Here is a 21,735-nt window from a genome sequence, read left to right on the forward strand (position 1 = left end):
CTTGTGGATATGGGTGGTGTGACTAGGATATCCAGTTAGGTCACACAGGGTCAGAGCTAATATTAAACCCAAATACCCAGGTAAATGTGACTCAACGACTGTGTGTGGTCTTTGTACATCTTTGCAGAGCCCACAGAGTGTGGCAGTAGGCTGCTTTGTCTGGGAGATGCCTATGTGAGTTGTGCTGTTATTTCATGGGCTGTGGTGACCCAGGGGGACTTGGATACCAGGTATCCTTGGGATATCCGCCTGGAGGTTAGACAGTGAACGGATTGTCAGAGAGAGAGGATGGGGGAGGGAAGGAGGAAGGGAGGAAAACCAGAAATATTGGCAGAAGGGAAGCCCAGAGGCCATTGCCCTCATCAAGGTGAAAGGTCATGAAGGAGGTAGAAGGAGTTAGCAGTGGCTTGAGAGGAGGAAACTGGAGCAGAGTTAACACCCTCTCTAAAGGCTGATGGGAGAGGCCAGTCTGAGGGGAGGGTGACTTGGAGGGTGGGCGTGCCGCCCCACCAATTTCAAAACATTTTAACCCCAAACACACAATTTACCTGATAAATAAAATGGCTTTCTATATTTGTGTCTTTCTTGAAGAAAATATTAATCCATGAGGGAAAACTGATTTCACATGACACCGTTTTTCATAACCTACCATTTCCAGCCAGTATCTTCTCAGAGACATGCTGACCTTTCTTGCCCCTTAGCAAACTCCATGCTTTTTTCCAACCTGGGCAGTTCTCTAAGCAGAGACTCATAATGTGATTGTAGGCCAGAAATTGGTTGGTCTTTCTGGGACTGAGAGAAGGAGACTGTCTGGGAAGTAGTGGTCCCAGGGGCTCTTGAAGGAAGGGGAAAAGCCCACTCCCGCTTGTATTTGTTACAGGTACTGTTAACCCCACATACTACCAGGGCTCTCCATGGGAAGCACTTGTAGAGGATTTTTTTTTTTTTTTTTTAAGTCGAGGAAAAAAATTTTTACTGTCAAGAAAATCTTTTCTTTCCCGTAGGAACTGCTATTCTTTTTCTTTATAAACAGCATGGGATCAGGTGATTGATTCCATTCATCTTCTGATTTGAGCCACACAAAGGTAGGAGCCAAATCTGTAGTTTATCTTCGGGAACATTTTTTTTTTTTTTGAGACTGAGTTTTGCTCGTGGCCCAGGCTGGAGTGCAATGGTGCGATCTTGGCTCACCGCAACCTCCACCTCCTGGGTTCAAGCAATTCTCCTGCTTCAGCCTCCCAAGTAGCTGGGATTACAGGCATGTGCCACCACGCTCGGTTAATTTTGTATTTTTAGTAGAGACAGGGCTTCTCCATGTAGGTCAGGCTGGTCTTGAACTCCCAACGTCAGGTGATCTGCCCACCTTGGCCTCCCAAAATCCTGGGACTACAGGTGTGAGCCACCACCCCCTGTGTCTTCAGGAGCTTTTTGTACCTTATGACCTGTGTGTTCATGCATCAATTTTCTTTTTTGTGTTTTTGTAGCTTCATTAGTATTTTTGGTTTTGCTGGTTGTGAAAACAATACATAATCACTGCTAAAAACCTGGAAAGTACAAAGCAGTTTAGATAAGAAAAAAAAATTACCAGTGAGCCTGTTATTTGCATATATCACCATAAATAGTTTGGTATCTGTTTTTTCCTTTTTTTGTTCCGTTTTCCAATATGAAACCTGTACAGTGTATGTATTTACAGAATACACATATGTAGTCAGGTTAAATATATTTGTGTATGTGTGTGTATTTCCAAGGGAAGTTATACTTTAAAACAGCAGAGAGACTTTTTCTTGAAGTAGACTTTAAGCAAGGGAGTGAAGCCAGGAAGGAGGTGGGAGTAGCGGGGAAGTGGGGATTAATCTAGCTAAATTGTGGGTCTTGGCAAACACTGAGATTACACCGAGAAATACGAGAAAGGAAATGACTCAGTAACATTGAGAGAGGGAGCAGAGATGAGACAGCAGAGTGAAAGAGTGAATGGCGTATCCTGGGTTTGGGAAGCGGTGGGAAGTAGGGGGAGCTGGAGCCTGAGGCACTAAGTGATTAGAACAATAGGAGAATTTAGATTTCAGATGAAATCATCAAGGCTGTATTAAGAGCCTCTTGTGAGCAATAGCTCACTCTTACTTGTTGCATTCAGCCTGGGAGCCACTCTTGACACCATGTTAGCGCAGCCTTATAGCTGATGTCAGGTGGACTGGTCTGCAGAGCCAGGAATTTGAGTGGCTTTCTTCTCAGAGTTGTTTTGGAGCAATGAGAACTGCTCACTTAAGAAAGGCTCCCTCTTGTACTACAGCCTTTGGGGAATACTGTGAGTGACACTTTTAATTAACAAATCCACTGGGAACAAAACTCCTTTAAATGTGTTGGCTGGGTGTGGAGTTTGAAGGGTGGGCCGTGGGGGCTCCCACTGCACTGCAGGAGTGCTGGGACTTCAAGCTACGGGTAAGCTATACATCTTTGGGGTCAGAACTGTCAGGATGAGGTCCACCCAGAAGGCCCCACACTCTGTCCCAGGGGATTTAGGCTGGCAAGCTGTGCTGGCACTCCTTAGGCAAGATGAGCTCATCTGCCACTTCAGATGCTGGGCTTCCTATGCTAGATGTTCCTGCTCTCGCTGCATTCAGGAGCCACAGCTCACTTGTTCAGAATGGGAGGGGAGAGTGGGGGACCAGCATTTGGGAATGCATCATTCCAGCTCCTGTATTATTCCTACAGCTGGTAGCTGAAATTCTGATCACAGAAGTATCCTTGTACATCTTCCAGCAAATGATGTATATTGCCACATCTCACCAGGGCCTGATGTGGTTCTAGCGCTGATGTTGGTTCTAGTGCAGCATCAATATCCATGGTGTCAGAGAGTCTATGAAAGGTTTATGAAAGAGAGAAGGATTCTTTTCCTTCTGGTACCAGAGTGAAAACTATTTACGTAGGACATGTCTGCCTTGGAAAACATGCCACTTTAATAGAATGAGTTCTGAAGGAATAATCAAAGCATTTCTTAGGTGTAATTATTTTGCTAAACGGAGTTACTTAATTTTGACACCCTCACCAATTAGTTCCTCACTTGGAAGGCCTGTGACAAGCCTGAGGCTGGCTATGCGTTTCCACCTGCCCAGAAATTGACGGATTTTATGAAAGCTTTAAACAGAACCACAATAGTTAAACTGAAGGTGTAACTAAAACTATTGTTTTTATTATTATTCATTTTATCCTTAGGGAAATGATTTTCATCTCTTTACTTCAGTCTTTCCCTCATCTTTTCTTTTTTCTTTTCTTTTCTTTCTTTTTTTTTTTTTTTTTTTTTTTTTTGAGATGGAGTCTCACTCTGCTGCCTAGGCTGGAGTGCACTGGCATGATCCCAACTCACTGCAACCTTTGCCTCCCGGGTTCAAGCGATTCTCCTGTCTCAGTCTCCCGAATAGCTGGGATTACAGGCATGCATCACTATGCCAGCTACTTTTAATATTTTTAGTAGAGCTGGGGTTTCACCATGTTGGCCAGGCTGGTCTCGAACTCTTGACCTGTGGTGATCCACCCGCCTCAGCCTCCCAAAGTGCTGGGATAATAGGCATGAGCCACTGCCTCCGGCCTTTTTTTTTTTTTTTTTAATCACATTTATTCTAAACCTTAGACCTTTAGACCCAAGTTTTCACTCAAGGCAATGGATGAGCTCCCCATGGCAATACCTACAAGTCTTGCATTAAGAAATCTGAATAACAATTTTAGCAGAGGAAGCATTTAAAAGTGAGGAAACAGACTGAAAAGAAAACAAGACAAATACAACTTCAGTGCAAGGAAGTTTCTAGACTGATTAAACATAATGAAAATAAAAGTGATTTCCTACCTTAAAGATTCAAAGGAGGCCATTGTTATTCAGAATTGAGGTGTGTTTAACAGAAACAACAATCACGCTACTTTTGTTGTGTGTCTAAGGAAGGTCAGCGGTGTGGGCCTGACTGGAAGAGACCAGCGTGGTTGTGAAGCCCAAAACAAAGGGCTAACGTTCAGTTTCTTCTGTCAGGGTTTGTTGTCTTTGATGGATATGGAAAGATCTCTGATACTGGGCTGGGCGTGGTGGTTTGTGCCTGTAATCCCAGCACTTTGGGAGACTGAGGTGGGAGGATCACTTGAGTTCAGGAGTTTGAGACCAGCCTGGGCAATATAAGGATACGCCCACCTCTACAAAAACAATTAAAAAAAATTTTTTTTTGAGACGGAGTCTTCGCTCTGTTGCCTAGGCTGGAGTGCAGTGGCGCGATCTCTGCTCACTGCAAGCTCCGCCTCCCGGGTTCACGCCATTCTCCTGCTTCAGACTCCCGAGTAGCTGGGACTACAGGCGCCCGCCACCATGCCTGGCTAATTTTTTGTATTTTTAGTAGAGACGGGGTTTCACCATGTTAGCCAGGATGGTCTTGATCTCCTGACCTCGTGATCCGCCCGCCTGGGCCTCCCAAAGTGCTGGGATTACAGGCGTGAGCCACCGCGCCCGGCCAAAAAAATTTTTTTTTTTAACAAATGAGCCAGGTGTGGTCGCAGGTGCCTGTGGTCCCAGGTACTCAGGAGGCCGAGGTGGGAAGATTGCTTGAACCCAGGATGTCGGGGCTGCAGTGGGCCATGATTGTGCCACTGTACTCCAGCCTGGGCGACAGAGCAAGACCATGTCAAAAAAGGAAGAAGAAGGAGAAGGAGAGGGGGAAGGAAGATTTCTGATACTGTTTATAAAACAAAGTAGAGGAACGGATGAATCTACTCATCTTTTATATATATGTATCATAAACTCTCACTAAAGGAAGAGCTTGATGGAGTGGGACAGGGAAAGTACCAGGAGTGACCTGTGATGTGATTTGGAAGGTGGTAGGCAAAGCTGGAGGCCATGTCCACCTTTCTTAGAATGTACTGGAAACTCTGAGCAGAAGCTCATGTTTCATGTTGGGCTAGTTTCTCTGTGATTAAGTCATAGTAACAAACTGGAAGTTGTATGTGATCAAAAGTGTAATCATGTCTTCTCCCTTGTAAACCTTCATGCCTCAATATCTAAGTTTCTCCATAAGCTGGCACTAGTTGACTTTCCTACTATTATTTCCTACTACTCTGCCTTCCAGCTACACTGTTGTCACCTTGCTTGGTGACAGTGAGCTTCTTGAGGGTTTTATGTCACCTTTGTGGACCTCAAAATACCTTACACTCCTACTGTGAGAGCTTGCTTGATGACAGCCAAAGGGATCCTCATTATGTCAATTCTATGAGTCAGGAGAGTATGGGGGACTGGCTGGCAAGGTGAGCATGGCTCCCCTTCCAGGAAGGAGCTCACGCTCTATGGCACTCCAGTGATTGGATGGTCGGGAAGCACTGAGGTGCTGGGGAATACAAGCTCCATGGGCCGAGGGGAAGTTCACTGGGGCTCACTGCATGCAAGGGCCTGTCTGGACAGTGAAGTCTTGGGCTTGTGTTTAGAGAGCTGCTTGCAGAATCCCCAGTGTGGCCTAACCAGGATGCAGGGAAAGATAGGCAAGTATGTCTTTGGATGAAATCAAGCACAATCTATTAACCACTCATAAGCAGATCCTAAGGGAAGAATCAGTGTCATTAACTGTTATGTTGTTGGTGGTGATGATGATAATGATGCTGACAATTAAAAAGATAATTAATTGTTTTCCTTCTTTTAGTCACATAGAAAAAATCACCACATGGCAAGACCCTAGGAAGGCGATGAATCAGCCCCTGAATCATATGAACCTCCACCCTGCCGTCAGTTCCACACCAGTGCCTCAGAGGTCCATGGCAGTATCCCAGCCAAATCTCGGTAAGCCCCAAGCTTTTTCAAATTAAAAAGTATTTTTTTTTTTTTTTGAGTTTTTTGTAGAGTTTGTTGCCCAGGCTGGTGTTGAACTCCTGGGCTCAAACAATCCTACCACCTCAGTCTCCCAAAGTGCTGCGATTACAGGCGTGAACCACTGCACCTGGCGGAGTCCCAAGCTTTGACTCCGAGCTGAAGAAATGAGTGTTCAATCAAGGGGTGGCGGGGCTCATAAGTGGTTCTGGCTGTTTCCATGTCTCTTCATGCACCCAGACGGTGTTTGCGCCTTCTTCTTGGCTGCAATACCATGTTACCCTTCTGCCGCCTTTTCCTTCTTTACTTGGTCTCTTTACCACCAACTCATGATACTGCTGCCTCAGTTTTAAACTACAGTTCTGACCTCCTCTCCAATGGCCTTAATTGGGGTAGAAAAATCAGTTAGGCCTCCTTTCTTCATCTAGGCTGAGGCAAGTAGGACATAAACACACTTTGGGTGACTTTGGCTCCTGGCAACTGCCTACAGGTACAATTCTAGTCTCAAATCCCTATCCTTATTTCCCTTTTTTCCATAATTGCTGCATAACATGTCAGATAGCATGTTGGGTGCTTCCATGCCTTACCTTATGAAAGTCTTCCAAAACCCCTACTAAAAGTAACAGGCTCCCCAGTTTATAGATGAAGAAACTTTCCGAAAGTCATGCAGCTTGTGGAGAGCAGAGCTGGAGAGCAGGCTGGTCTGATTTTGGAAGGGAGTTAACCGTTACATAACCTGCAGGTGGCTTCTCCCCATACCTGCCGTGGGATAATATGGCTCACTTTTTACTTCATTTACAATATTTAATAAGTGTGATTTTAGACTTGAGAAGAGAGTATTTTCTGCTAAAATTATTCCCAGTAGAGAGAATCACCAGTGAATTAATATGCTGCAGCAACGGAACCAGCCAGCTCTTTTTGGTAATCATTCCCTTCCTTCTCCCCCAGGGCTAAAAATAAAAACGGGCCAATTTTAAAGTTTTATAAAAGATGGTGCCATTTTCAGATAACATTTCCATTTAAGATCAGATATCCAGATATGCTTTATACACAGAACAGTTAATTTTAGGGAGTGAAAAGAATCTCCTGTTGGATTTTCAGGAATGAACAAGATAAAAATGGAAGCGTTATTCCTGGACACCCTTCCCTCATACTGTAGCTTAGCCAAAGTGAGTATGAACTCAAGTAGACCCTGGCCAGCTTCAAGTGTCAGTTATTCCGGGAAGTCTGAACCGACTGCTTTAAAGCTTGCACATGTACAGTTTCCAAAAGGCAAATGACATCGAATAACCTCTGTTGTGTTCCTTATCTAAAGGGCAGATCAGAGAAAATGCAACCAGTTCTGGTACCAGCAGTGGTAAACCAAAGCCTCCCGTGAGTCATTTTGTCCCAAATATACAGGAGCTTATGTAGAAAACAGATGCCACTGTAGTAAAGAAACCCCACATTGGGTGGCATTAGACTGGTTTTATAGTTTCTTTAACCATTTAATTTTCATCAAAAATTCTAAAAACTGATTATTAAAGTTTTAATTTTAACTTTGTAATCAATTATAATCGGAAAAAAATCTTTCATGAACCCAGCTTACAAAAAAAAAAAAAAAAAAAAAAAAATTCAAACACTTCCTCCAACCTACCTTTCCTCAGTCCCCAAGTTTGTTTCCTAGAGCCAGCCAGTGTTTCTAGTTGTGTGTGTGTTTCATTATACTAAGGTTAGCATATCATAACCACTGTTCTGTATCTTGCTTTTTTCACCTGCCTGTCCATATAGAGCTGCTTCATTCTTTTAAAAATTTGCCTATTAGTCTAATATTATTAATATGCTATAATTCGTTTATTTAACTAACTCCCATCTGGTAGATATTTAGGTTGTTACTAGTGCGTTGCTAGCATACAAATACTGGAGTGGATATCTTTTGTCATGTTCTTTTATGCATTCTCCTTAATTTTTGAAAATTGTGCAATACGTAGGAAGTGGACTGATGAAAAGAAGCTTAAATGCTTGGAACGAGATATTGAAGGCATATGTGAGTCTGCCTATATGTGCACACATGCACGCACATACACACACACAAAGTCCAATTGCACTAGTAAAGTATATCTAAAGAAGTTGTAATCTGAACATTCTGAAATAACTTTATAGCTTAGTAAAATACCTTAGTTCCCAGATTTCTATTTTTATTTAATTTTTCTTACTATTATTATCATTATTTTGAGAAAGAGGCTCACCCTGTCATCCAGGCTGGAGTGCAGTGGCACGGTCTCAGCTCACTGCAACCTCTGCCTGTGGTTCAAGCAATTCTCATGCCTCAGCTTACCGAGGAGCTGGGACTATAGGCGTGCACCACCAAACACAGATAATTTTTGTATTTTTAGTAGAGACAGAGTTTCACCATGTTGGCCAGGTTGGTCTCAAACTCCTGACCGCTGGTGATCCGCTTGCCTCAGCCTCCCAAAGTGCTGGGATTATAGGCATGAGCCACGGCACCCGGCAGTTTCCAGATTTCTCATAAGGCAGTGAATTTCTCAAGACACACATTCTGGGGTTTTTCCAACAATATTTGTGTATTTGCCTGTTGCAAAGTGTGTTTCTAGCTTATGGAGAATCACAGATGTGTCTGAAGGATGGAAACACAACTGTGAATGCCAAGTAAGTACCAAAGACCAGGAGTTAATTTACAGAGTCTCAATAAAGTCCAAATAATAAATGATTTACTCAGACTATTTCATTTCAAGCCATAACTCTGCCTGTGGTTCATAGTCTTTATTAAATATCTTTAAACATATAAAAATAAAAAGAGCAGAGCTGGGTGTAGAGGTGCATCCCTGTAGTCCCAGCTACTTGGGAGGCTCTGAGGTGGGAGGATCTCTTGGGCATAGGAGTTTGAGACCAGCCTGGGCAACATAGCGAGACCCCCATCTCTTAAAAACTAGGAAAAGAAAAGAGCAGATTCTTCTCCTCCAACTCTTCCTTCTTGAATCTAGAGCTTTGATACTTTTCAATGGAATGTAGCTAATAAGCGAACTAAAGTGATAGGTCTTCTTTAATGCAAGGAGTTTATGTACATGTGAAAAGGATGTCAAAATACAATTAGTAACATTACTATCAGATGATAGAATAGTACTTTTTATAACTAATTTTATGTATTTCTAGAGCTGTGATATAATCAGTGTTATAGTTAAACACATTCAGGAACAAATCTCCTTGCATTGGGACCCTGTTTCTGTAGGTTAGGTACTTGGACTTGGGTGTCTGACTGCCAGAATTTGAATCCTGGCTCTGTAGTTACTAGTTTGGTGATCCTTTAAGTTACTTATCTGTGCTTTCATTTCATCATATGTACAATGGGGATTATTAATATATGAGGAACTTATGAGTTTATATATGCAAAGTGTTTAGGACTATGATTGCCACATAGTAAGCTAAAATATATGTTTATTATTATTATTTTTATGGCAAAAATTATTTTATACTTTAACTATAGCATGTTATATTTTAAGACAATCTAACTGTTCTTTATAAATGCTTTCAAGAATAAAAATTATTTGTTTTGGGCTGGTTAGATTGCAAAGTGTTTTAAATTAGGAACAATGTATTCATTCATTGTTCAATGTATACCTTCAGTGAGGATAGTGCCCTCTGGTGGAAATGTTTAAGTTACCTCTCCCAGGAGAAACTTCTTATCACTAGACACCTTTTTTTCTAAGAGCTTTAGATGCGGGATGCGGTGGCTCACACCTGTAATCCCGGAGGATCACGAGGTCAGGAGATTGAGACCATCCTGGCTAACATGATGAAACTCCGTCTGTACTAAAAATACAAAAAATTAGTCGGGCATGGTGGCGGGCGCCTGTAGTCCCAGCTACTCGGGAGGCTAAGGCAGGAGAATGGCGTGAACCCAGGAGGCGGAGCTTGCAGTGAGTCGAGATTGTGCCACTGCACGCCAGCCTGGGCGACAGAGCGAGATTCCATCTCAAAAAAAAAAAAAAAAAAAAAAGAACTTTAGATGTATTCCTGTAATGCGACTTGTAAATCAAACCGTATTTTTATTGCGAGAGGAAACACATTACTTATTCATCCTGGAGTGAGTGCCTTTGTAAAAACAGAGGATTCTTTCTGCAGGTTGGCAGATCTGTTGAACAGTGAATATAAGTAAAATGAAATAAGCTCTGAATGGGAAAATTGCAAAAATAATTTTTTTGCACTTTAATTCAAATAACCACCTCCATTTTGTCTAGCTTAAAACTAAAATTTTAGTTTTTGTATTTGCCAAATCAGGCTTTACCAATCTGGATTCTGTCTGAGCAGAGTAATGGCCTTTAAGCCCGAATTCCCAGACATATGCAATAAATGGAAGAAGAAAAGACGACCATGGGGGACTTTAGAGAATAAAGAGGAAAGGTTACCATTTGGTGGAAGCTGTATCAGTATTGTCACTTGGGGATTAACAACTTGTTCCGATCCTCACTTTTAAGTAACACAGGGGAAATTACTATACATATGAAAGTAGATTTTTTTTTTTCTTGACACAAACCAGACAGACTTTGTTTGTTTGTTTGTTTGGGATGGAAACTTGGCTGCCCAGGCTGGAGTGCAATGGCGTGATTTTGGCTCACTGCAACCTCCGCTTCTCAGGTTCAAGCAATTCTCCTGCCTCAGCCTCTGGAGTAGCTGGGATTACAGGCGCCTGCCACCACCACGCCCGGCTAATTTTTGTATTTTTAATAGAGATGGGGTTTCACCATGTTGGCCAGGGTGGTCTCGAACTCCTGACCTCAGGCGATCAACCCACCTCAGCCTCCCAAAGTGCTGGGATTACAGGCCTGAGCCACTGCACCCGGCCAGAAGTTTGTATGTTTTAAGTAGGTTGTGGGCCTTCCTTACTATTAATACTTAACTAAAATTTTAAAAAAAGAGAATAAAAGGGAAAGAAACAGGGAAAAAATAGACTGCCTATACAGGCTCTGTTATATATAGAACAATGGGCTTGAGAAAATGAAGCCTGCTGCAGCTCTTGGTCCTTGGTTAGAGTGGTGGTGAAGTGGGCATGGAAGTGGGATGGAGGGTGGGTCTTGTTTTGGAAGAACTTGAAGTCAGAACTGAGTTTCTCTTAATTTAGACGTTTACTTGTTGGGTTAGTTATTTAACCTCTGAGTCTCATTTTCCTTATCTGTAAAATGGTGATAATGATAGTACCTACCTGATAACGTTGTTTTGAGTATTTAGGTAGTCCATGCCTTGGTATGTGATGTATAGTAAGCTGCCAGCACTTGTATTGTTACGGCTATTATTGTTAGCCGGTAGCCTCGTTTTTCCTCCCTTTTCTGGCCCCTGTGTAACCAGAGGAAGAGCCTTTGGTATGCTCTGTTAGAAACATTCCATTCCTCCTTCAGGAAAACCCAACCATGGTTACTGCAACTTATATTTGGGCACTTTTTCTTATAAATTGTGAAACTAGCTGGTGTGGTACCAAAAAATAATCTTTAACCTCGGACTGCAATTGTGAGAAGATGAAGAGGAGCAAGCTTGTGACAGTCAGGTCATTCACAGAGGGAGTTTGTGAAGAGCAGTCACAGTTTTGAGTTCTAAGTGAAGAACATTTTCCCCACCGCAAGTAGTGAAGTGTTAGATTTTCCCATTTCTCAGCAGACAAATGCTGAAATCATGCAACGACTTAAAGAAGCTCCATATTTTTTAATGTTTTTACCAAGAGAAAGTGCCATGCTTTTTTTTTTTTTTTTTTTTTGGCTTTTTGGTGATAATCCTAGTGATCATAAACCATGGTGTGCTGAGCTGCTGTCACACACTAATGGAGCTCTTTGTTGGAATGAGACCCTGACCTGGGATGCCAGTATCCTTCCAGACAGTACAGGAAAAATAAAGACTGGAGCAACTTCACCAGACTGCAAGCCCTAGCCAATTCAGAAACCTTTGGTAAAGTGCAACCAGAGTGTATTTTCAATACTATAGGAATATTTTAAAATTACATATATACACGCTCGTGCACACACACTCACACTCACCCCTTTGAAGATGTGCCATCCACCAGCCCAGAGTCTTAAGTCCTCCAGGTCTGTGTCTTGAGCTGTACTTCAAATTATAAACACATGTGTGGTTGTTTTTTCTTTTCTTTTTTTTTTTTTTCTTTTAAGTGCATACTTTTCAAGACAAGATGGAAAATCTTGTCTGTGCTCGGTTTGCTAAGTTGGCTTGCTCTTCTCTCTAGGAAGTATACAAAGAAACTTAACATTGTATCAAGAGCAAATAAAACAGCTAAGGGATATAGAAGCCCTGTGTTGTTTAAAGCACTTAGAAAGGTATCCTGAAAGTTCACTAGAAGTCAGATTGCTACTTAGGCATCTTATGTTTTCCTTTTTTCCATTGGTTTTTTTCTTAATCAAATTTACATGGTGAGTTCACGGCAGACACATCTGGCTACTGTAATTTTTCCAGCTCTGATGTTCTCACTACTTTTGGAACTTTGTGGTTTATGCAGCATAAATTAGCCTAAAATGCACTGGCACATACGCACAAACCCAGAGACAGACAAACAAAAAAAATTACCCATACACTTTTTGGGGGATGGTGGAGGTGTTGGATGTTGTACGTGTTGTAGGATTGTGGTGGTGGAAAGTTTGTGTTTATGGAAGAAAAGGAACACTGGTGGGCACAGGAAAGGGGGAAAGGTTTCTGTTTAAAAAGGATTTTCTTGATTGCTAAACACTGCAGAAAATCAATTTTCTTTTTATTTTGTAGAGATTAAGATGTCTCACTATGTTGCTTAGGCTGGTCTCAAACTCTTAGTCTCAAGTGATCCTCCCACCTTGGCCTCCCAAAATGCTGGGATTAAAGGTGTGAGCCACTGTGCCCTCAATTTTCTTAGATTTTGAGGAAGCTATCTATTGTCAGATGTACTCTAGTTAATCAGCATTATTGAAGGCTGCCTTCTTTGGGGTTTCGAAAAGGAGATTCTTTTTTTTTTTTTTTTTTTTTGAGACAGAGTTGTGCTTGTTGCCCAGGCTGGAGTGCAATGGCACGATCTCGGCTCATCGCCACGTCCACCTCCTGGGTTCAAGTGATTCTCCTGCCTCAGCCTCCCAAGTAGCTGGGATTACAGGCATGCGCCACCATGCCTGGCTAATTTTGTATTCTTAGTAGAGACAGGGTTTCTCCATGTTGGTCAGGTTGGTCTCGAACTCCTGACCTTGGATGATCTGCCCTCCTCAGCCTCCCAAATTGCTGGGATTACAGGCGTGAGCCACTGCTCCTGGCCTGAAAAGAAAATTCTTTATAGTTCCTTTCTTTTAGGGTTTTTAAGGAATATGTTAAATGAGACTGAAAAAAAATTACCAAATCAACGGATTGAGTTCTTTTGTGTAATAAAGCAGGACATAATAGCATATAAAGAAATAAACCTTACATTTTCATGGCTATGTTCCATTTATCTTAATGTAGATGAGTCTTTGTTAAGATTAGGTGATGGAGACTTACAGGTTTTATTATATGAAATTTAGAAATTTAGATAGAAAATTTCTTCTTTGTTTTTTTTTCTTTTTTTCTTTTTTTTTTTTTTTTGAGACGGAGTCTCGCTCTGTCGCCCAGGCTGGAGTGCAGTGGCCAGATCTCAGCTCACTGCAAGCTCCTCCTCCCGGGTTTACGCCATTCTCCTGCCTCAGCCTCCCGAGTAGCTGGGACTACAGGCGCCCGCCTCGTCGCCCGGCTAGTTTTTTGTATTTTTAAGTAGAGACAGGGTTTCACCGTATTAGCCAGGATGGTCTTGATCTCCTGACCTCGTGATTCGCCCGTCTCGGCCTCCCAAAGTGCTGGGATTACAGGCTTGAGCCACCGCGCCCAGCCTCTTCTTTGATAAGAAATAATATGAGCCATGAAAAATTGTCTGATGCCACAATTTTCCTAAAAAAAAAAAAAACAGTAGTATGCTAGGTGAATATTTTGGGAACCATACACAAAGATGTGTTAGTTATAATAGCGAGTAAACAAATGCCTGAAGTATGAAAATACATTTATTTATTTATTTATTTATTTATTTGTTTATTTATTTCCTGAGATGCAATCTTGGTCTGTTGCCCTGGCTGGAGTGCAGTGGTGTGATCTTGGCTCACTGCAACCTCCGTCTCCCAGGTTCAAGCCATCCTCCCAGCTTAGCCTCCCAAGTATCTGGAATTACAGGTGCCTACCACCACACCCAGCTAATTTTTCTACTTCTTAATAGAGACAGATTTTCACCACGTTGGCCAGGCTAGTCTCTAATACCTATCCTTAAGTGACCCGCCTCCCTCAGCTTCCCAAAGTAAGTGCTGGGATTACAGGCTTGAGCCACTGTACCTAGCCACAAATATATTTATGAGCACTGAAATAATGGATATAGACCATGTAGACACATGGAAAACTTTGTTATAACATTCTAATTTTATACAGCATGACAAATTGTTTATGCTATAATTATACTTCTATGTTTTTGAAAAACAAAATAAATTTTTTTGAAAAACATATTGCTTAGATTCTTTTGAATCTATTTTTTTGAAAAATACATTGCTTAGATTCTTTGCATTTTTTTTACAAGACTAAGCTTCTTGAGGACAGGGACTTGATCTCCATTTGTGTATTTCTAGACCCAAGCAAAGCTCATTAGGCATCATAGGTGTACTCTTCTGTAGAATGAACAGTTACGTATTTTAAAATGTCAATAGTTATTATAGTTAGGCCTTTGAATTAAGGCTGATTCCCTCTATTTTCTCTGTAATGTGGTTATATTACTTTTATAATAGCCAAAAGGAGAGAAAAAAAAAAGAGGGAGAATAACAGAGGAGAACCTTGAGATTTTTATGGTGGAAGAGGAGAACAGTGTGTTGGAAAAAAGGCTCCAGGCCCCATGTGTATTATAGACAAAACCAAGAATGCTCAGGCCTCTGCAGTTGAGCAAGTCTGCCTGTGGCAAATAGATTATTCACTAGTCTCTAAGATCAGTATTTATCCAAGTGTGGTCCAGATCTACCACTAGCTGGATCGCTTGGGGCATTTGTTAAACATACACTGTTAGAATACAGTGGTTTGTTTGCTCCCAAAAGAACTATCCTGGGCTGCTGCTGGGAGGAATATGCCCTGGAAATTTCTGTGTCAGTAAATGTAGGGTGGAATCTGGAAAGGTATGCTGTTTTCAAGTGTTCAGATGACTCTGATCATCAGCCAGGTGTGGGAGCCACAACAGAATTGTGTATGTTAAGGCCAAGTGCAGTGTCTCACACCTGTAATCCCAGCACTTTGGGAGGCTGAGGTGGACAGATCACCCGAGGTCAGGAGTTTCAGACCAGTCTGGCCGACATGGCAAAACCCTGTCTCCACCAAAAAATACAAAAAAATTAGGCATATGTGGTGGCACACACCTGTAGTCCCAGCTACTGGGAGGCTCAGGAAGGAGGATCGCTTGAACCCGGGAGGTAGAGGTTGCAGTGAGCCAAGATGGAGCCACTGCACTTCACCCTGGGCGACAGAGCCAGACTCCGCCTCAAAGCAAAGTAAAACAAAAGAAAACAAAAAAAGAATTGTGTGTGTTAGCACAGTAATGGGAAAATGCCAGTATAATAAAAATACAAGAACCTACTCAAACGTTCAGTCTTTAATTTATTTGAAAAGGACTTGGAGTATGCTCACCAAGTTTTAACTGGTTCTTTGTCTGAAATAGACATTTACTGTGGCATTGGCTTTTGCCATTTTGGTGCTTGGTGTTAGTGCACACACGAGCATTGTGTAAGTGAATGCTGAACCGGCTTCCCAGAGCATCCTGACCCCAAATATACCAACTAAACTTCAAAAATGAGGGGGAAAGTTATAGCTTGGGATTCTTGAAATGTATTGTTTAATTCACTGGGTAAATGTATAAGCCTGCTTCAGTTTTGCTTGCAGAGAGTGGGCCTGAGAATCAATCAGGCCTTCGTAGGCCCAAACCATGACGAATTCCAGAGAAGCACCCCACACCCTGGGGAAGAAGGAGTCCTTTTAGGAAGGTGAAAGCTAGGTCAAACTTGTTTTCTTTTTCAGTCCTTTCTTTGTTTGCGCCACATTAATTAATTAATTGTTAATGGAGTCTAATCTCTTCACCAAGCTGTAGACCTCTGTTGAGAGTTTTAAAAATAATTTTGACAGTTTTCATCCTGTTCACTGGCTGACTTCCAAAAGTTTGCCCTCAGGAGCTTCCTTGCTGTGGAGAATTTCACCCAGTTAAGGGTGAAAGGCAGGCAGTGGGATTCAGGGTGGTTTGTCATTCAGCCACTTGTTCCAAATTGATAAGTGCTGACTGATATTTTGACACTTCTCTTCGATCTTCTCTTTGGCGTCCCTGGTAATATTGCTCCCGCGTATGTGTAATCATCACCTCTCCCACCCAGGTACCAACTGATTGATTTCTTCTTCCTTTCTGGAAGTCTAAATTTATTCCCCGGGTGTTTTGCAGTTGCCAGTGGTCAAGAACAGCTGTTCCTCCATGCTTTACTCTGAATAGTTCTCCAGGATGAAGTCAGCAAAATAATATCATTTAAGGGAAGCCTCAGGAAAACAAAAGGCTTGATTGTCTTTCTCCTTAAGTGCTAAAAAGAAGATCACCCCTCCCCCGCTCTGTGTGTGTGTGTGTGTGTGCGTGTGTGTGTGTGTGCGTCTGTATTTTAAGGCAGGAAAAAATAAAGGTCCTAAACATTTTTGAAGCGGCAAGATTCAAAAATGTTATTTTTTTCCATATTATATAATTGCTATTTCGTCACTGTAGAAAATGTTGATTGGCAAAAAATGAGAAAATAAAAAGCCACTGTACCATTCAAAATGACACTAGCATGTTTTCATATATTTTCTTGACTGTCTTCAATGCAAACATAAAAATAGTTGGAAACTCCTCTGTATTCTTTTTTGTAGCTTATTTTAATATACCATGAGCATCTTCCCATTTCAGTAATTTTTTTTTTTTTTGAGACAGAGTCTCGCTCTGTTTCCCAGGCTGGAATGCAGTGGCATGACTTCAGCTCACTGCAACCTCTGCCTCACTGGTTCAAGCGATTCTCCTGCCTCAGCCTCCCTAGTAGCTGGGACTACAGGCACACGCCACCACACCACGCCACGCTAATTTTTGTATTTTTAGTGGAGACAGGATTTCACCATGTTGGCGAGGCTGGTCTTGGACTCCTGACCTCAGGTGATCCGCCCGCCTCGGCCTCCCAAAGTGCTGGGATTACAGGTGAGAGCAACTGCGCCTGGCCAGTAAATATTTTTCTATAATATTTTTTGATGAGTTGTTTTAATTAGAAAAGTAACACACTAATATGGCAAAAAATCCAAATAGTTCCAAAGGGTATTTATGAAAAATTAAGTCTCCTTCCCACCATGACCCCCAGCCCTTTTCTCCTCTCCAGGGGAACACTACTACCAGCTTCCTGAGCATTCTTCTAGATGTGCACTACATACACATGCGTGCTTGGGCATGTACAGTATGTCTTTCTAAAACTTAACATATCTTAGAGAGCCTTCCAAATTAGTACTTACAGATTTGTTCATTCTTTGTCAGCAGTATGTCATGTTCCACTCCACTGAGGTACCATACTTTGTTTAACCAGTCCTGTGTGCTGGATATTTAGTTTATTTTCTGGTTGGTCACTATTATTAGACAATGCCACAGTGTGCATCCTTGGACATAAATCCTTGTGCCATGTGCTGTTTATGTATAGGATAATTTTGCAGAAGTGGAATTCCTGGATCCAAGAGTATGTACATTTACAGTTTTTAAAACTGTTGTTCCATTTCTTTCCAAAAAGGTATACCAATAGACACCCCTGCCAATAAAGTGTGTTTCCTTCCCCATACCCTGGCCAATAATATCTATGATCAAACTTATAGCCTTTACTATTCTGATAGCTACAAACTAGATTCTCATTATCTTCATTTTTTTTTAACTTATGAATTGACTTGGACATATTTCTTTTGTTCATAAACCATCACATCATGTTAATGGCTGCAATAGTCCTTGTGTGAATTTATTAAACCAATAATGCCATAATTTATTTAACCAGTTCTTCCATTGAGAGACATGTAGGTTGATTATATTTTTTATCATTATAAATGATGTTTCAATACATTTTCTTGCACATACATTTTTGTGCCCACCTTTAATTTCCTCACTTTTCCAGTTTCTTTGGAATGTTTCTGAATAAAGTATAAAAATTTCTTTAAAAATACAATTTTGACATGGTTTGCTTTATCAAACTAAGAAACTGTCTAAAGATCCTGGAGCAGGGGATTTTTGGGAGGTGTTACTGTCTTTTAAAAAATAATGTAACATTACCACAAAAAGTGTATTTTTAACCAGCCACCTAGCTTTCCCACTAACTCTGTTTTTCAGCTTGTATATCCATATGTTTTTGACTAAGCCATAAATGGAAGTTTTGTTGGAAGTTATTTTGCTTCCCAGTACATGTCATGCATTTCATTCCATATTATTTTCGTCCTTTTCCTTTTCAGTATTATATTTCTCAGACACCAGTGAAGAGTGAGTTGTGAGTTTTGGATTTTGCCAAGACTTAAATATTTGCAGAGCTGGAAAGAAATAAAGTTAAAAAAAATTAATGTGGCTGATTTAGTCTTGGTTCACAAGACCTTCATTTAGCTGCTTCAAAGCTCACACTTCAAATGTCAAGAAAAATATTCTCTTAATTTCTCCCATATCAACTGCTGCAATGGCTGAATTAATTAGAATGGAACTATAATTTCTCTCCAAATGGAATCGGATCATCCCATCCTAACAAAACAAATGCTGAGGGCGGCTCCAAGCTGAAGGTTTCTGGACACCTTCCCTACATCGTATCTGCCTGGGACACTGCAGTCTAGGGCTGCCCCTCAGGAGACTTCTCTTCTGGGATCCTCAGCATGTCTTCTTTGCTTGTGCTTTCTCCTCTCCTCTGTGTCTCCTCTAGTTTTAAGTGCACATTATATTTTTTCTGCAATTTGAGGGAATCTCAGGGTCGAAACTATGATATATTAAAATCAGATGGCTTTGGTTGAGGCATTCCTTATTTCATATGTTTGCATTCACTGGTGCCTTCTCCGTCCTCTACCCTTAGCTTGCTCATTTTTCCTCCTATCAAGAAGACCAAAATGGAACAATGTCTTTAGCTCTGACCCTGGGATGTAAAGACCTTTCACAACAGATCTCAAGCTTGACAGTCAACTCTCTTGGTGTCTCAGGTCTTTCCCAGGAAAACCTGCAATTTCCTATTCTGGGTATCTGGTCCTCAGGGGCAGCTACCCAGGGGTGTTTCTTCTGAAAGACGTTCCCAACCAGTCTGGTGGGGTAGCTCTCTGTCCTGTCTTCCTCTCTATGTTTTAAAATTAGAATTTTTTAAATAACAGTTGGGGTTGGGGATAGAGGTGGGAGGCTGGAAGGAACTACGAGTATGAAGTATCAGAATTATGTAGCACAGATTACAGCTGGGATTCTGTTCCATCCAAATTCCAATCAGTTATCAAAGCATTGTTTAATAGGAGTTTCCTCAAAGATCAACACTGCCACAGAACAATGGCCCATACATAACACAGTTACTCTGGTCCCTGCTGGACTGAGAATTCTCAGTCTCCAGGAGGTTTGGGGTATGTATAGAGAAGTTTTATTTTTTAAAATGTCAGTATTTATTTTGAAAGAATTGTTAACTTACAGAAGAGTTTCAAGTTTAGTCTAAGGAATTCCCATATGCCTTTTCCCCAGATCTGCCTTTGTTCATTGTTCGATTATAAACGTAGCCACAGTTGCATCTATCTATCTGTCTGTCTATCTATCTGTCTATCTATCTATCTATCTATCTATACTTTTTCCTGAACCATTTGAGACAAAGTTGGAGACATCATTCTGCTTTACCCAGAAATACTTATATTCTCTCAAAAGACATTTTCTTTTTTTTTTTTTTTTGGAGACGGAGTCTCGCTCTGTCGTCCAGGCTGGAGTGCAGTGGCCGGATCTCAGCTCACTGCAAGCTCCACCTCCCGTGTTTATGCCATTCTCCTGCCTCAGCCTCCCGAGTAGCTGGGACTACAGGCACCCGCCACCTCGCCCGGTTTTTTTTTTTTTTTTTTTTTTTTTTGTATTTTTTAGTAGAGGTAGAGACGAGGTGAAGTGTTAGCCAGGATGGTCTCGATCTCCTGACCTCGTGATCCACCCATCTCGGCCTCCCAAAGTGCTGGGATTACAGGCTTGAGCCACCGCGCCCGGCCTGTACATTTTCTTATATAAGCACAGTATAGGTATCAAAATCAGGAAATTTAACATTGATACAATACTATTATCTAATAGCCCAGATTTGAAATGTCTTCAGTTGTCCCAGTGATGTCCTTTGTGACTATTTTTGTTTCTGGCCCAGGATGTGACTGAGGATCTCACATTGCATTTAGTTGTCTTGTCTCCATAATCTCTTCTAATTTGCAACAAGTCTTCGGTCCTTTTGTTCTGGACCTTGACATTTTTGAGGAATATATAGGCCAGTTATTTTGTGAATCATTTTTAAATTTGGATGTGTCCAGCGTTTCTTCATGATTTTGGTTTGGGTTATACATTTTTGGCAGGAATACCATGGAAGTGATGTTGTGTTCTTCTCATTGAATCATATCAGGAGGCACACTATTTGTCCCACTATAGGTGACATTAGCTTTGATCACTTGGTGAAGGTAGAGTCATGGAAGGTGGGATGGGGGCAGCACAGTGTGCTTGTGCCAGATGGCTCCTCTAATGAGTATCTTCTGTAAAGCTAATGAAATCTGTGGAAAGGCTCTTTGGTCTACCAGATCTCTATAAGGTATGGCCTAAAATCATGTAAAGTCTTCCCCTTGGGATGACTAACAAGTAAAATTTCCAACCTGCTCAGTTAAGCTTCACAGAACATTATTTATTTGATATATAATATATCTGTGCAGCTATATACACACACCTAGGTTTTTAAAAAAATTTATTTACAAAAGGTAGGGCTATGTTAATTAGAGTCACAAGCAGTTGACTGTCTCAGTGTGACTCAAGACCACAAAAAAACCCATTTCTCCTTCACTTTATCCTGAGTCCTGGGGTTGAGACCTAGACCAGCAGGTGTACTGCTTGGGGCCCATTCACAGGTTACAAGTTTCTCATTGAGGGCAGTCTGTGACTGACACACAGGTAGTTTTAAAATGAAATTATGATGCTTCCATTCATTTGTTCCCTACTCTTGCATCTTATAAAACATGTAATTCTTTTTTTTTTTTTTTTTTTTTTGAGATGGAGCCTTGGTCTGTTGCCCAGGTTGGAGTGCAATGGCGTGATCTCAGCTCACTGCAACATCCACCACCCTGGTTCAAGTGATTCTCATGCTTCAGCCTCCCCAGTAGCTGAGACTACAGGCATACACCACCACGCTTGGCGAATTTTTGTATTTTTAGTAGAGACGGGGTTTCACCATGTTGGCCAGGCTGGTCTTGAACTCTTGGCCTCAGTGATCCTCGCACCTCAGCCTCCCAAAGTGTTGGGATTACAGGGGTGAGCCACTGTGCCAGGCCAAAACATGTAATTCAAAAGGATAAAAATAAATAATTGAATTAAGTTGGGGTAAAGAAGGACTGTGGCTGAGAAAAAAATAAAGCCAGGGAAAAAATGCATACCATGGGGCCTTGTGTGGTTGCTAGAGGTACCTACAGATTTGGCTGTGAGATTCCTGGGGTGTTGTAAAGAAGATAATATGCTCTGTTATAGGAGTCAGATCATTCAAGAGATAAAGGCTTTCATGGTATTGAAGAGAAATGTAGTTTTTCTAGATACAGAGATGTAAGAGGGAGTTCTCCTGTACTTCCCCATAAGTCATCTAGACTCTGTGATCTAGGGGAAAATGTCCTTAAGA

The 21,735-nt window shown here is 41.5% G+C and overlaps 1 protein-coding gene across 1 annotated transcript in view; it reads left to right on the forward strand.

The window, feature by feature from the left end:
• The window catches only part of WWTR1 (WW domain containing transcription regulator 1), a 144,133-nt gene that overhangs the window by 83,297 nt on the left and 39,101 nt on the right, over nucleotides 1–21,735 (forward strand). Inside the window, exon 3 of the mRNA XM_010356839.2 lies at nucleotides 5,664–5,800. Within this exon, the coding sequence (XP_010355141.1) occupies nucleotides 5,664–5,800 (137 nt within the window). The remainder of the gene's footprint in view (nucleotides 1–5,663; nucleotides 5,801–21,735) is intronic.

Source organism: Rhinopithecus roxellana, chromosome 1 (genome assembly GCF_007565055.1).
Source record: "Rhinopithecus roxellana isolate Shanxi Qingling chromosome 1, ASM756505v1, whole genome shotgun sequence".
Lineage (NCBI taxonomy): Eukaryota > Metazoa > Chordata > Mammalia > Primates > Cercopithecidae > Rhinopithecus > Rhinopithecus roxellana.